This window comes from Oryx dammah, unplaced genomic scaffold, assembly GCF_014754425.2.
Source record: "Oryx dammah isolate SB20612 unplaced genomic scaffold, SCBI_Odam_1.1 HiC_scaffold_13, whole genome shotgun sequence".
NCBI classification, from domain to species: domain Eukaryota; kingdom Metazoa; phylum Chordata; class Mammalia; order Artiodactyla; family Bovidae; genus Oryx; species Oryx dammah.
This window is the reverse complement of record NW_024070197.1, coordinates 51,155,840-51,170,300: the sequence shown is the minus strand read 5'-3', so window position 1 is coordinate 51,170,300 and position 14,461 is coordinate 51,155,840. Positions and strand designations below refer to the sequence as shown.

Below are 14,461 nucleotides of genomic sequence, written 5' to 3'. Positions count from 1 at the left end.
ATCTCTGGCTAGTGTGAGTAATCCGTCACTTAAAATGAAGCAGGGCTCAGCACCGCTTCGGTTTCTGTCCTCAGATTTGACAGTTCTGAGTCCTGAGGAGCTTTGTTTATGTAGATCAGGGTGTGGGGGGTGAAGGGCTCCTCACTGCCTCCTGTGCGTGCCAGCAGCCTCAGCAGTCCGTCACCACAGATTACGTTCAACTGTCTGGGCGCTGAAACTGGCAGTCGTGGTTTCACGTGCACTTCGTGGAAGGCACGTGATGAGGAGTATCCCCCGCAGGGCGCTTCTTATCTCACGTCTGGGTGGACAGGGCTTCTTGGTGTGGTTGAGGGGAGGCTTTGTGAAAGGGAGCAACCACATTGGCCAGAGGTGCTGTCCCAGGGGTCATCTTTAGGATGCCGTACCTTCTGGAAGGAGGGCCTCAGGGAGTTGAGTCACTGAGGGCCCTGCACACCTACGGAGCCAGGTGCCCCCTGGGCTGCCTTTGCTCTAGCTTGAAGTGGTTGCCTCAGACTAGTGTTCCCTCTACCCTGAGGTCCTGTGGGAAGCAGAGGCCCGTTTGGTTAACGACTCTACCAGACATCGGTGTGAGCCCGTTTTAACCTGTTGTTTGTGGCTCACCTCTCAGCCCGTGAAAGGGCTCACACGCCACTGGGGTGAGGGGATGGGTGTCTCCGTGTGGGGACCTGGGTGACACCAGCCTTCCAGGAACACACTTGGGAAAATCCCATCTCCTGTTTGGACATAGGAGTCGCTGAGGCCGTCACATAGGGGCCCGTACATGTCACCTCGGTACCTGGCCACCTGTCATGCTGACCCGTGGGTGGGCTGTTGGGGCCTGGGGGATTACCTGGGTGTCACTGGCAACTGAGTAGAATAACTGAGAAGATGGTACCGGCTGTGAATGGAGCGCAGTGACTGTGGTTTATTTTAGGAAGACACCCCAAGGTCCTGTGATTCACTGCATCAAGTGGCAGGAAACGGCACCATCTGTGCCTCTGGTTTTGGGAGTGTTGACAGTATGTGGCTGGGACTGTGGGGTGGGGTTCTCACGGATGCTTTTGGGTATGTGAGTGCTCCGCCTGTAAAAACAGGGTCTTCCCAGCGCTGATTTTTGGGGGGTGAGGTCTAGGGATGACTTTCTTCCCGGGTGACATAGCTGTGCATCCCAACCACCGGTTCTTTCTGCACAAGGCGTGGCCAGAAGCGTCGAGGATTGGAGGTCTCAGGAGCAAGAAGTCTCGACGACTGTGTCTCCCACGTGTTTAAACACACATTTCCCCTGAGGAACAGCCCCTGTCAGGGCACAGTTCTTTGAGCATGATTTTCTTCAAAGCACAGTCTCCGGCCTTGGGCTGTGGGTCCTGCACTGGCCTGGCAGAACCCAGCGGTCAGTGCTGTGCAGTCACCCGTGGCCCCTGCTACAAAGGTTTGTCCCTTTGCGCACAGCACTCTCACCTGGCAAGGGACTGAAAGCCTAGATTTCAGAAGGGAATCCCCTGACTGTAGAGTGACAGCTGTGACACCCGCCTCTTCTCCGTAAAGATGTGAACGTCTCTAAGCCACTTCTCCCACCGGTGCCAACAAGGAGCAGGCTTAGACTCTGTTAAGAAGCCCCCCCGCCCTGGCTGGCCCTCTGCCGGTGTTGCTTATGTACGTGGGGGCCCTGCTGGGCCTCCCCGGCTTGGAGCAGGGCAGGGGCGCTGACTGTTGATGACTCTGCTCTCCATGAACGCTGTCGTGTTAAGGTCTTCTTTTCTCTGTGATTCTTTTGTTCCCTAGCGTCGTCCCCCAGACTACAGTAATTCTCAACAGTGATCGGCAGAACGCCGTTGTAGCCAAGATGGAAGACCCCCTGAGCGGCAGGGCACCGGAGCCCCTGGAAAATGTCATTAGCAAGTCAGTAGCACGACCCCCACCTCTCACCACCACCGCCGGGCCCCGGGGACGGGGCGGCGTCCAGGTCGCCCGTGTCGTCGGGCCCTGTGTGCTCACTGTGGTCCGCGCGCCCTGTCCTCTCACCTCACTCCCATCTGTCTGTCTGTCTGTCCGAGCATGTCGGGTCGGCGGACACCCCGTCTCATTGGCAAAGTGGTGGAGGCATTTAGAGGTGGTGCCTTTTCCACTCCTTTCTCTCTGGAGATGCTTCGGCTGTAACCTGAAGCTGAGGCGAGGGTGCATGGTGGGCATCTTTGCCCCTCATGTACGGGGAACCCCTCCCCGTGGCATTGGCCCCGCCACGCTGCTTCCCAGCGAGTCTCGCAGGCCCTCCTGCAGCAGTCCTGCTGCTTCCTTGTGGCCCAGGCCCCCAGGAGCCCGGCCAACGGAGGTGGGTGCAGACACGGGGCCAAGGCCACAGAGCAGACAGCCCATGAGACGGGCCTGGCGAGGGTGGCGGTCATGGCAGGTCCGGAGCATTTAGTGAGGTCCAGCCCTGGGATGGAGCCCCCACCCCCACCTCCGGGATGGAGCCCCCCTCGAGCAGGGACATTCACTGCTTCCCCTCCCTGGGTGCAGCAGTCTCTTGAGGGAAGTCGAAGGGTCACATGTCTCCAGATAAATTTTTTTTTATTTTGAGCATGTTTTGGAGCTGTGGTGGTCTGGTTTCCTGGCGGTGTCTCACTGCTCCGCATCAGGGTCCCTTGTGGTGGTGAGAGGGTCCCCCAGGAGGCTCTTGATTGGCTTTGTTAGCCCGCTTGAGCGGCTTCTGTCAGCAGGGGACAGTTGGGAGCAAGAGCTGCGTCCTCCCGGGCTGTCTTGTTCAGAATGTCCCGGGACGGAGCAGTTTGGGGCTGTCATCTGAGTCTGCAGACGCTTTCCCAGAAGTCTCTGTGACCCTGACAGCAGTGCTGTGCAGGGCCCGCTCCGTGACGGGAGGCCGTGTGCCCGGCCTTGAGTCACAGCCTGTTGCGATTTCACTTCTTTAAACGTTTCAAGTTTCGTGCAGTTTCTTGGAGCCACAGACTGCTTCCTGCTGTTACCGTGAGCAGGAAGAGCTGCGGGAAGGCTGGTGGCGTGGCGCGCGTGCCGGGATACGCCTCTCTGGGACGCGAGGGGGAGCGTGCGTGCAGAACTGTCTCCGTGTGCTGCCGTGCGTGCTCTCACCACGCTGCTGGTGTCTCTGTTTCCGCGCAGCGCGGTGCCCGGGCGTCGGCAGAACACCATCGTGGTGAAGGTGCCGGGTCAGGAGGACAGCCACAACGAGGATGGGGAGAGCGGGTCCGAGGCCAGCGACTCTGTCTCCAACTGTGGGCAGTCAGGAAGCCAGAACATCGGCAACAACGTCACCCTCATCACCCTGAACTCGGAAGGTGCGTCCTCTCCGCACATGAGGTAACGGGTGTGCAGTGGCCCTTGAACAGCATGGGCAGGAGCCGCAGGGCCCGTGACACGTGGACTGTTCACTGGCGACCACGGAGAGGGGTGACTGGCAGTGACGTGTGACTTTCTGACCACATGGAGAGTGAAATCTCCAAGGGCTCAGGTTTTCTCCCCCTGTTGTTTAGAAAAGTAATATATATTTATTGCTTTTGAAAGATGATAAAATATAAAAATGACGAAGGAAGTGAGAATAACTGAAAACATTTCTGGTCCAGAGAGCTCTACAAATCACATGCTGTATTTACTGTCCTATAACTTGCTTCTCCTCACTGCATGGTGGAACTCTCTCCATGTTAATACCGATTTACATAATCGTTTTCAGTCAGTTTCACTAGCTGAATCTGGTTCTGGTGATGGGCAGTTGTGACTTGATAGCTGGTGGTCGGCTCACTTGTCTGACCACAGCTCTGTCCTGTGTCTCTGACAAGGGTCAGGCTTCCATTCAGAGGGACTGTGTGTCCAGGTCGAGGCCATGCCGGGGGCTGTGCCGCCCCTGCCCAATGTGATGTAGGGGGACCGTCCTCTCTCCTGTGGGGTCTGGGGTCCACTGTCACTTGGCCCTGGGTCTGGGAGGTGGCCTGGCTTGTGCTCCAGAGAGTTCCTGCCACCTGGCAGCTCTGTCCTGCTCTCGAAAGTTGAGTTAATGTTTCCCAAACAGGCCTTATGACAGCACCTGGAAAGAGATGGGATTACTCGGCAGATGTAGCATCATGTCACCGAGTTCTTAAGCTTGTAGTTTGTTAACTAGAGAGGGCTAGTGGGGTGTTTCTGCTCCTCTGTCCAAATTGTTGATTTTTTCCTAAAAGTGTAGATTTTTCTACGGACCAAGATTGTCCCATATGAAAGACTTGTTACCACATTAAAATGTTGAAAACAAAGTTCTTTTTAACTCGAACAGAAGTGGCAGAATTGAGATGTCAGAGTGGGCACAGGGAAAAGGTTTCCATTCCATGAAACTGACCATCTTAAAGCAGACGTGCTGGCAGGCTTTAGTCCGTTCACAGAGTGCACAGCACCATGGTCCAAGTCCAGGGTGTTTTCCCCAGAGAGACCCCACGGCAGGACCCCGTGCCCCGTCCTCCATCCCGCTGCCTCTGACCAGCTTCTTGTCTCGGGTCGCTGGTCGTGCAGGTTTCACCTGAGGGAAGCAGTAGCGCCCTCCTGTGGCGTGCACCGGTGCTTCATTCTTCTTTCTGGCTGCATGACGGCCCATCATAGAGACACGTGCTGTTTGTCCATCACCCATCAATGGGCACCGGGGCTGTGCCCACTTTCTGAGTGTCGTGAGCAGTGCTGCTTTGCACATCTGTGTGCAGGTTTTTGTTTGTGTTTTCATTTTTCTGGGGCTGATACCTGGGAGTGGAATTGCTGGGTCAGGGGTGCTAGTCTATGACTCATTGAATGTGAGGAAGAGAGGTGCTCCTGACTTCATCCTGGTGGAAAGCGAATGAAAATTACACTTGCAACAGCTGCAGAGAAAGTTCTTATTCTTCATCCATGTGGGTTTTGGGTAAATTAACCTCCCTAGATCTGGCTACTTACTTTAGACCTGATTTGTTTGGTTTAAATGGCATCAGCTCCAAACATGACATGGGGTCATTTGGGGTAGTCTGGGATTATCATAAAAACAGAAGATGTTGTCTTTTATTTCTTAATGTGGTATGATTAATGTGAGTCAGATGTGAATGTACATAAAGGAATCACAGTCTGAGCTTCTTAGTATTAGTATCTATAGGGAAAAAGTACAGGTTTTCTGGGGGTCTGAGTAGGAGGTTACCACTGTCCTCCGGAAGGTCCCCCCCGCAGTTCCAGCGTCCTGAGTGTCGGGTTGAGTGTCCTCGGCTGGCCTGGGGTTTGTGAAGACGGAGCAGAGATGGCGCGTGCGCCTAAGTGGCCGCCGTGCACGAGGACACAGGGAGAGGAGCTAACGCGAGGACGAGTCCTGTGGAGCTGCCATGGGCTGTCTGGTCAACATCCCGAGCGATTCAGATGCCGTGAGCAGGGGATTAGCCGTTTCCCTGCCACACCCTCCCTGGACTGACTCGCCAGGCCTGGAGAGCGCCTGTCGGAGAAGTGGCATTAGCTCGTAGGTGCTGAGGGGCCGTTCCTTCTGATAAGAGCCCAGGGCTGCACTGGACATATGCCCTGATCTTACCAGAGTACTTCTGTGCCTCACTGCAGACAGCCACGGATTTTCAGAATGGTTATTTCTTAGAAATCCCACGTTGTCTGTGTGGGTTGGCATGCCGTGCTGTTCCCTGATAGATCTGGAGGTGTCAGGGGTCTACTGTGTCTTAATTTGGCACTTCCGGCTGCCGCAGCTCCGGCTCCATTTGAATCAGGGAAGTGCTAGATGGGAAAGGGGCGGTGAGCAGTAGGCTTACTCCTTAGCTCCTGCCCTCCACCACCCCGCTGGCAGAGAGAGGTGTTCACTCCTGTCTTTGGTTAAGTACTGACAGTGCATGTACAGGTTTAGGTCTCTTAGTTCAGAGACTAAGCTGGTGAGCTGAGGTAGGGAAACAGACTAGCTAGCATGGACTGAAAATGGAATCTCTTCATTAATGAAGGGATTTCATTAGATTTGTAATGATGAGTTTTAATTCTTGCTGTTTATGCATTTGATAATTCTTACAGAGCTGGACTAACCCTGCATATAAGATATTTGGAACTTGCTTTCAGTAGGAAGTAGCTTGATGAAAACTGAATTATTGTCAGAAATCAGTCTGTGCGTGTTGCAAAGCCCCAAGTCAGTGAAATGATTTTATGCACCTTCCTGGGGTATGCTGGGGCAGGGGTGTGGCAGGGAAATGAAGCCTGGGAGGAGCAGGTGGTTCAGGAGCCTTGAAGAAAGGTGTAATACCTTCACTCAGAAGGACTCGGGTTGGCATAGGATATGAAGGGTAGTGTGTGGTTGTGCTGGGAAGCAGCCCATGAAGCAGATTCTGGAAACCTCTCTGAGCCCCTTCCCAGGCCCCAGGCATTACATGTCACACACAGAGAAATTCACAAGTAGCTGGGGCAGCCTGTCTGAAAGCCTGGTGGAAGTGCAGCCCAGCACCCACTCATGACACAGGGCGTCCTCTGAGGCTGGCCTGGAGAGGCGAGAGGCCTGCCTTGAGGACCTGACCTCCCGTGACCTTCCCCAGGTCCCACATGGGCACCCATGCACCCCGAAGCCTGTGGCGAATGAGGAAGGTTGCCCCCTCTCAGCTAGTTCACCATCCTTTAACTGGAGACTGAAATGTGTCCCTGGTCCCCTCTTGTGGCTGCAGAAATTTGAGCCAGTCATCAGTGAGGGTTGAGGGGGACTGGAGCCGAGGGTGTCTGGGGGACCTTTCCGTCCATCACAGCCACCTGCACAGGACTTAGAGGCTTCTGCGACCCCATGGGTGAGCCCCTGGCGTCTTTGGAGAGAGTTCGGGCGACGGGCTGGGTTTGGCTGGGAGATGGCATCTGGAGTGGCTGGTGGCCTCCCAGCCTGCATGAGACATGGGCAGGGCATGCAGGTCACAGTCCACGGATTCGGGGGTGGCCCTTTGCTTTCGAGGCGGGGTGATGCCTCGTGGGTCATTTTCTCGGAGTCCCTGAGTTGCAATAATGCATGTGAAGTCCTGGCTTGTAGGAGGCACAGGTTAGAGACCATCCTGTCCACCCCACATGATCAGCTTTATACTTGAAGAAGAGGGATACAGGGGTATGCACACCTCAGTCCAGGGACAGCCGGGCGGCTTGGAGTCACGTCTCCCTGGTGTTGGCAGACGTGTCGGGGTGTGCGCCACCACCTTAGGAGGTGGGCCTTTGTATTCACATGATGTACACACGTGTATGCGTGTATATACACATGTATGTGTGCACGTCAGCGGGTGGGGAGGTGGGGACACAGCTGGTTGCTTTCTCTGCTTCAACTTGATGCCCTTGAGAATGCAGTCATCCTCTTTATTTCATCACTTTCTCCTCATTTCATTTTCCTGGAACTAAAATAGAGCCTCGAAACACATATTTGTATTCTCAACTATTTGAGTGGTTAGAAAGTTCAAGTTACTGCTGAAGGGTTTTCTTCAAATAGGTTTTTCAGATGTGTCAGTTAATTTAATTAAAGATTTAAATGATTGGAGTAGAAAGCAAGTTTATTTTTCTTAAAATCCAACTGGTAGTTTTTAAATAGAGCTACTAGAATCTATTGTTTCAGCTGCCAAAACTGGACCAAGCTATTTTAGCAAAATAAATATATTCTTTTTGAATTGTCAGAAGGCAGATTTCTCACATATTTATGTGGGCAGGTGCTCCATCTTGTTTTACATTTAAAAGGCACGGTTCACTGCCACTGTCAGGCTAGAGTCTGGCCTCGTGTCAGGCCAGAGGTGAGACAAGGCTGGGTCGACAGTTGTAACAGGTGCCCTGGGATGAGCACAGAGCATCTGGGCCAGGGAACGTGGAGGGTGCTGTGTCCTCTACTCGTGGAGGAGCTTGAAGTGACGTCTTTCATCCTCCAGAGTGTGCTGGTAACTGCCTTGCGGCCCATGTGCCACCACCGGGGCTGGGGCCACGTGTCAGCAGGGAGCTGGATGAGGATGTCGCCCTTGTGGGTCCGAGGACGTGGCCTCACGCCTGCGCTCACGGTGGCTATTCGGTCACTTCCTCCCCATGTGCTCCCGTGCTCGCTTGCGCCACAGGGTTCCCAGAGCTCATCTGTGAAGCTTGGGTAGTTTCCATCAGGCAGTATGATGGGTGATTATTGTTTACATAGAAAACCTGGATTAGTTTTGGTTTGTAAACTTGTTCATTCACTGGACGTGGTGTTTTGCCTTCCTGAGAATTCAGTTTAATAGATGAGGCCACATCCTCATTTCTCCCTCTCAGATCAGCTGGACAGTGTCTGCCTCTTGCCCTCTGTGTCCTGTGTCTGTGTGTGGGGGGCACGGTGTGGTGTGGCCCTGGCCTGTTTTCTCCATCATCACTGGAGCCTGGTGGCTCCTGGTGGGTGGCGTCTGGAAGGAGGATGGCCCTTGCTCTGCTGCGTCCCCACTGGGGCAGCAGGGCCAGGTCCGGGGCTTGGACAGGTGGGCGCTCCTAGCACCAGCCCAGGGCACCAGAGGACCTCTCGCTGGGGGCTTTCAGGACTGGTCCTCTCCCTTCCCCAGCCTCTGGTCTGCAAGTCCAGCAGGGACGTACACGGCGCGCACACAGGCTCTGGGGAGCCAAGTAGGGGTGTGTGTGCAGGCAGCCCCCAGGGAAGCTGATGTCAGTTGGAGTCTGTGACGGAGAAGCCGAGTCAGAAGCCCCCTGCCAGCGCCCCCTTCCGACTCCCCTGCTGTCCCGCCTCCTCTACGCACAGGCGCAGCATCACTTTGACATGATGTTGACTCCGTTTGGAAAATGACACTGAAATCTTGTCCAGTATTTACTTTGCTTTAAAAATATTGTCTAAACATAGGAGCTGGCTACACAGAGTTCATAATACTTGTTCCTGAGAAAAACTGCAGGGTCTTTGGCGGTGTGGAGGTTGGGGTTGAAGCCTGCAGCCCAATGTCCTTGCACCAGCCTGCAGGGCGCCCTCCTGCAGTGACCCCTCCAATTCTCTCCCCGCTTCCCTCCCCCATCCTGCCCCTACTTGCTTCGTGGCTGGATGGCTGCGGGTGGAGGACAGTCCTTTTGCTCTGGTGTCGTTAAGCCTGTCATTCTAGGTTCACTGAGGGTTTAAATCTTGAGCATTAGACCAGTGCCGGGCATAGCGTTGCCTCTCTCTGTAGATAAGTTAATAAGCTCGCTAGGAGCTGGTGCCTTTCGGGCATTCCAGCAGTGCCTGAGCCAGTGCCTCTAGAAGTGCCTTCGCATCACATTTGGATCACGTGTCCACTTGCTGCTTCTGTGGTCAGGTAGATGCCACAGGTGGCTGATGGCAGAAAGCTGCTCCTGGCTCCCCCTCTTTGCCTCCAAACCAGCCTTTTCCTGAGAAGTGGTTCTTCTTACTCATCTCTTACTCTGAGTTCCAAAAGTCAGACATGTGATTTGTTTTCTATCCTTAGCCAAAGTCAAGAGCCAGCCTCCCTCACCCCTCTAGTGGCCGGCCGGCCCAGGGGTGACATGGTCATCATGATGGGGCTGCCGAGCCTTGCCTGGTGTTCGAGGAAATTGCGTGATTCAGGAGCCTGGCCTGGAGAGGCTGCCCTCACAGAGCAGAGCGTGCGAGTCCCAGACAGCCGGCCTCTTGGCCTGTGCTCTGTTCCAGGCCTGTGGCAAAGCCAGGCGGGCTGGCTGCCCTTTGTGGGGCCTTTTTTTGTGCATAGAGGCCAGAATGTAAATATCAGGACATTTCAAAATAAATCTCATGAGAAATCTTGAAACAGTGACAACCCTGGTTAGAACATAACTTAAAGGCCCCTGGCCTGGCGACCCTTTGCAGGAAGCCGGTCCCCCTGTGAGGTTTAACTTCCCCTCCTTTCACTCTGCCCCCAAGTGTGGGCGCTTTCAGGGGCCGCCTTGCGCCTCAACTTGCTTCCACATGAGGATCAGAAGGAGTGCTTGGAAAGCGGCCACCGTGCGAGCAGCATCGAGCGTTCTCTTGATTTGCGTTCCCAAGTGGAGTTTCCTTCGGCCGGAAGATGAGGCTTTTTAAAGTTGATGTTTGTTTGACAGCGTTAAGCCCTTTCGCACACTTAGTCAATCCTGCAACTCCCGGGAGGCTGTGACAGATGGGGGAAGGCGTGTTGGGGACACCAGCCTCTCTCAGGGTGTAGCGTCGTCCCTCATCACTGACGGAGCTGGTGGGGTGCCGCTGGGCTTGCAGACAGGTGGGCTCCTGCTGGGCGGAGGGGGTGCCATCTGCCCTGATGCCCCGCCGCCCCCTTTCCTCCTTTGGTTTCCTGCCTGTCCTGGGATTGTCCTGGGCTGCCTCACTGAGGTCGAGAGGGCAGGTCCTCCCGAGTGAGCTGAGCTCCGGACGCTCGCCCCCCCCAGGCTGCCCTCGAGGAAGCTGGGGCCGTGGGCTGCGGGGCTCACCCAGCCCCCTCTGTCTCCCAGAGGACTACCCCAACGGCACGTGGCTGGGGGACGAGAACAACCCCGAGATGCGGGTGCGCTGCGCCATCATCCCCTCCGACATGCTGCACATCAGCACCAACTGCCGCACGGCCGAGAAGATGGCGCTCACGCTGCTGGACTACCTCTTCCACCGCGAGGTGCAGGCCGTCTCCAACCTCTCGGGCCAGGGCAAGCATGGCAAGAAGCAGCTCGACCCCCTGACCATCTACGGCATCCGGTGTAAGTGCCACCCCTAGTCCCATCGGGGGAGGGCTCTGCTGGGGGCGGGCACTGGGGGACCCCTAAGGGTGGGGTGGGGCGGCTCCGGGTCAGAGCTGGTCAGGAGCGGGGTGCCCTGTGCTTGGGAGAAGGGTGGGCCCACGGGCCGGGCAGGGAGCTGTGCGGAGAGCTCTGAGTCAGAGCTGGTCAGGAGCGGATGCCCCGTACATGTACACTTAGCTTAGCTTACACTTAGCTTTCTTTTTTTAATTTTATGGCCACACTTGGCATATGGGGTTTTAGTTCCTTGATCAGGAATTGAACCCATGCCCCTTGCAGTGGAAGTGTGGAGTCATAACCACTGGCCCACCGGGGAAGTCCCTGCAGTTTCTTTTTCAGACTTCTGACTTGGGCCACGCCAGCTACCTCCTGGGTTAGGAACCCACTGTCCCCACCACCAGCCACACCCGCCTCACTGTGGACAAGACTGGGTTTTACATTTTTTCTTTTTTCTGATTATCAGAAGTATTTTCCTTGCTTGTTTTTTTTCCAGGGGCGGGGAGAAATCAGCATTTGAAACACAAGCACTTCTTTGAGCTAGGGAGCAAGGTTTCTGAGCGAGAAACGTGCGAGATGCCAGCTTCTTCAGGCTTCCCAGGGTTAACAGGCCCCAAGAAGCTGGGATGACCAGCCATACAGTTCACGTGCTCTGTGCAAAAAAGAGCTCTTTATTGTAAATGTAAAGAAATTGGCCACGTTGTCGTGAGGCTTAGGATCTAAAGACAGAGCAGTTGCCTTTTCCCCACTGAACCGATAGCGCTGTGGCCTAGTTCTCAGGGCTTTACTGGTGAGTCACATAGGCATCTGCTCAGGCTGCGGGAGCCTTCTGGCTGATCTCATGAGACTAGAGATGAGGCTGGCATGCCCCCCGGGGCCTTGAGCTGACAGGTCTTTGAAGACGGCTGTGAGGGGGCCAACATGGAGAGACCCCAGCGCCAGGAGATGTGATTTAGCAGCACAGATGGGAGTCACGTGTCCATGAGGACTGTTGTCAGGTTTTCCCGAGGCAGCCTGGGGCAGAGATGGTGTTGCTGATGGTCCACAGGGGCCCAGAGCCCCGCTGACACTGGCCTCTCTGGTGTGTGACAGGCTGGCCGTGTCTGGGGCCATGAGGTTGAGATCACGGTTCTAGCAGAGCCAGCCTCCCTGGGAGGGCTGGGGGTGGGTCTGTCTTGTCTGTGGTGGAGGCTCACAGCCTGTGACCCGTGGCCATCATGGTTTGTAGCAGCACGAGTCAGTGTCTGTCATCACACGGCCGTGTGATCCTGTGTGTGTCTCTCTCCTCTCCTCCTGGCAACCCTGTCCTGCTGCACTCAGAGCCCACTGAACTCCAGTGTGACCGCTTCTGTGGTTAATTCCTCATGTCTGCAGCGACCTTGTGTCCAGGGAGCATCACCACGTTCTGGGTCCTGGGCGTGGACACGAACTTTGGGGCACGTTTCAGTACAGTGCTCAGGGCCTGGGTTCTTTGGAACCGCGGGTGATCAGGCTCCTCCAGGCCCAGCCCAGCATGGGCTGGGAGGAAGTCATGGTCAGTGTGGGCTGGTGGGGGGAGGGAGCCTGTGAGAAGCAGAGGCAGGTGGGGCCCTGGCTCTCAGGGCACCCTGGAGCAGGCTCTCCTCACACCCCTAGGGGCAGGGCACCCGTGGCAGGGTGGGGCTTGCCTGCTGCAGTCCCCCGCCGCCCCCACCAGCCGCTGAGGGGCTGGCTGGCTTGTCTGCAGCTGAGACCAAGCGCTGAGACAGAGAGTCCTGAGGTGCTGGGGTGGGGAGGGTCTGCTGGGCTGTCTGTGGCCATTTCTTCTCTACGTGGGTGGGCGCTGAAGGCTTGAATTTTCAGGCTGGTTCTCACTCCTCGCTGATAACTCAGCTTTGGAGCTGAAGTGAGGATAGTGGCGTTCTTATTTCATGAGGTTTTCTTAGGAGCATCAAATGACTTGAGATAAAATGCTTCAGCAAGTGTGAAAAGCAGTTAATTCAAAGTAATCTTTTTATCACTCATTATGGTAGCTTCCCTCCTCCTTTCACTCAGCTGAGGTTGCTCAGAGCTGTCAGAAAAGATGAGGGACACCTTTGGCAAAGTGAGAGGAAGCCCTGCTGTGGCGCCAGCCATCGGTGTGCAACGCCTCCCCCCCGCCCCCGGCCCCGTACGGTTCCCGGGGCAGAGCCAAGCCTCTGGGTGAGGGGGCATCGGTGCTGCTGGTTCCTTCATTAGTTTTTCTTGGCAGCCATCATGGGGGCATCTGCCATAGAGCCGGAGTCTTCAGTCACTGTTGGAAGGAACTATGTAATAAGATGTCTTAGCAGCATTTTAAAATGGTTAATGCAGAACTATGAGAATGTGTATTTTTTCTTTAAAGGACTCAAGCCAGGTTTTGAACTGGCAGGTTGGTTTTTACAAAGTCGAGTTTAAGTATTAACGTTTTCGTTTGTTTCTTATACTTGTACACCCTCCTGTGTCTTGTGCATATTCTTTTCTGTTAGTAACAAGTTTTGAAAATTTGCATAATCCTGTTAATCCCTCGAGGCGTTTGGAAGGTGTTTTCCTTGTGCAGAAGGCATGAGTGGCCAGAGGGTGGTCTGCAGGGGTCTGTCTGTGTTGGAGCAGGCCCCTGACGAGGTGGTGGACATGCGTGTGGTCATCAGTTCTTTGCCTGTGTTTGGGCTCCTCTGCGGCTGTAGTCGGTAGCTGGCTCTTCCTGTGACTGTATGACTGTATTTAGTGGTCAGTCCCCAGTGACTGTACGATTGTAGTTCCAATAGTTGGACTCGGTCACTGTTTGAGTTCTATTATAACTGCGGCCGGTACTTGGGTTCTCTTGTCGCTCAAGTGAATAACTGGCTGGGACTTTGTGAGCTTGCCCTGCACTTAGAGCCATCCCTTGCATGGGGCCATCCCTCCGTAAATAGTGAGGGACGACTCTGGTTAGAGATGACCGGGACGCCAGCACGGAGGTGCTGCGGCCCTCGTGTGTTTCCTTCCCTGCAGGGTGACAGTGTGGGGCTGAGACCACCGAGGTTCAGCTTCGCCCCGATCCCCTAAGCCCAGCCCGCCTTAACCCCGTTACTCTTTGTCAAGATTACAGACATTTTGGTTGTCATTCTGTTTAGAGTTAAAAATGTCTTAGCTTGTGTTCACAAAGTCAAGAGGTGTTTTGACAAAAGAAAATATAGTTTACTTAAGAAAACAGACACTTCCTTTGTTTTGATTCTTTCTAGGTTGTGTGATTCCCATAGAGCAGATCTCAGATTTCGGGCATCAGCTTCTCTCTCAGCAGATACTCCAGACTTGGTGCTCTTAGTAGTCAAAACAGGAAGCTTTCCAGCTTAGTCTTCTTCTTATTACATTTTTGGATTTCATCCACTTATTTTCTCTGTATTTAGTGGAGCTTCATGACCAGCTAGACAGGAGGTCACCCTGGTGAAAAGCATTTCTTGCGGTTCGCACGTTCCTGACAGTTACTTTCTGTCAGTTGAGCACAAGGAAGAGATGAGGTGGTCCACTGAGAGATGGGCAGGCTGGCAGGGCAGGACCTCCTGTGGGAGGGGGGTCTCAGATTCCCGTGTTGCACACTGAGAACTTGCCGTAATGTAGGGGCCACCAGCGAGGGTGCTGATGGGCTGCAGCCTGATGTCCCTGCCTACCTGGCCAGCGGTCAGTGGACGTGATGCCCACTAGGCTGGGTGTGCGAGGGCTCCAGGGAGGGGGCTGGTCTCTATCTTTAGGGAGTTCTGTTCTGACTGAGGAGGCAGACGGGGAGGCAGGGGAACTCCCATAAGCC

General features: G+C 54.8%; 1 protein-coding gene across 7 annotated transcripts in view; it reads left to right on the top strand.

Annotated features, from left to right (window-relative positions):
• Positions 1-14,461, top strand: part of LOC120872965 (BTG3 associated nuclear protein) — a 68,942-nt gene that overhangs the window by 33,856 nt on the left and 20,625 nt on the right. For 4 of the 7 annotated variants that reach the window (XM_040253714.1, XM_040253713.1, XM_040253716.1 and 1 more), the window contains exons 5-7: positions 1,783-1,899; positions 3,136-3,311; positions 10,402-10,641. In XM_040253714.1, coding sequence (XP_040109648.1) covers positions 1,783-1,899; positions 3,136-3,311; positions 10,402-10,641 — 533 coding nt within the window. The remainder of the gene's footprint in view (positions 1-1,782; positions 1,900-3,135; positions 3,312-10,401; positions 10,642-14,461) is intronic. The other 3 variants (XM_040253718.1, XM_040253717.1, XM_040253719.1) reach the window with 1 other exon arrangement.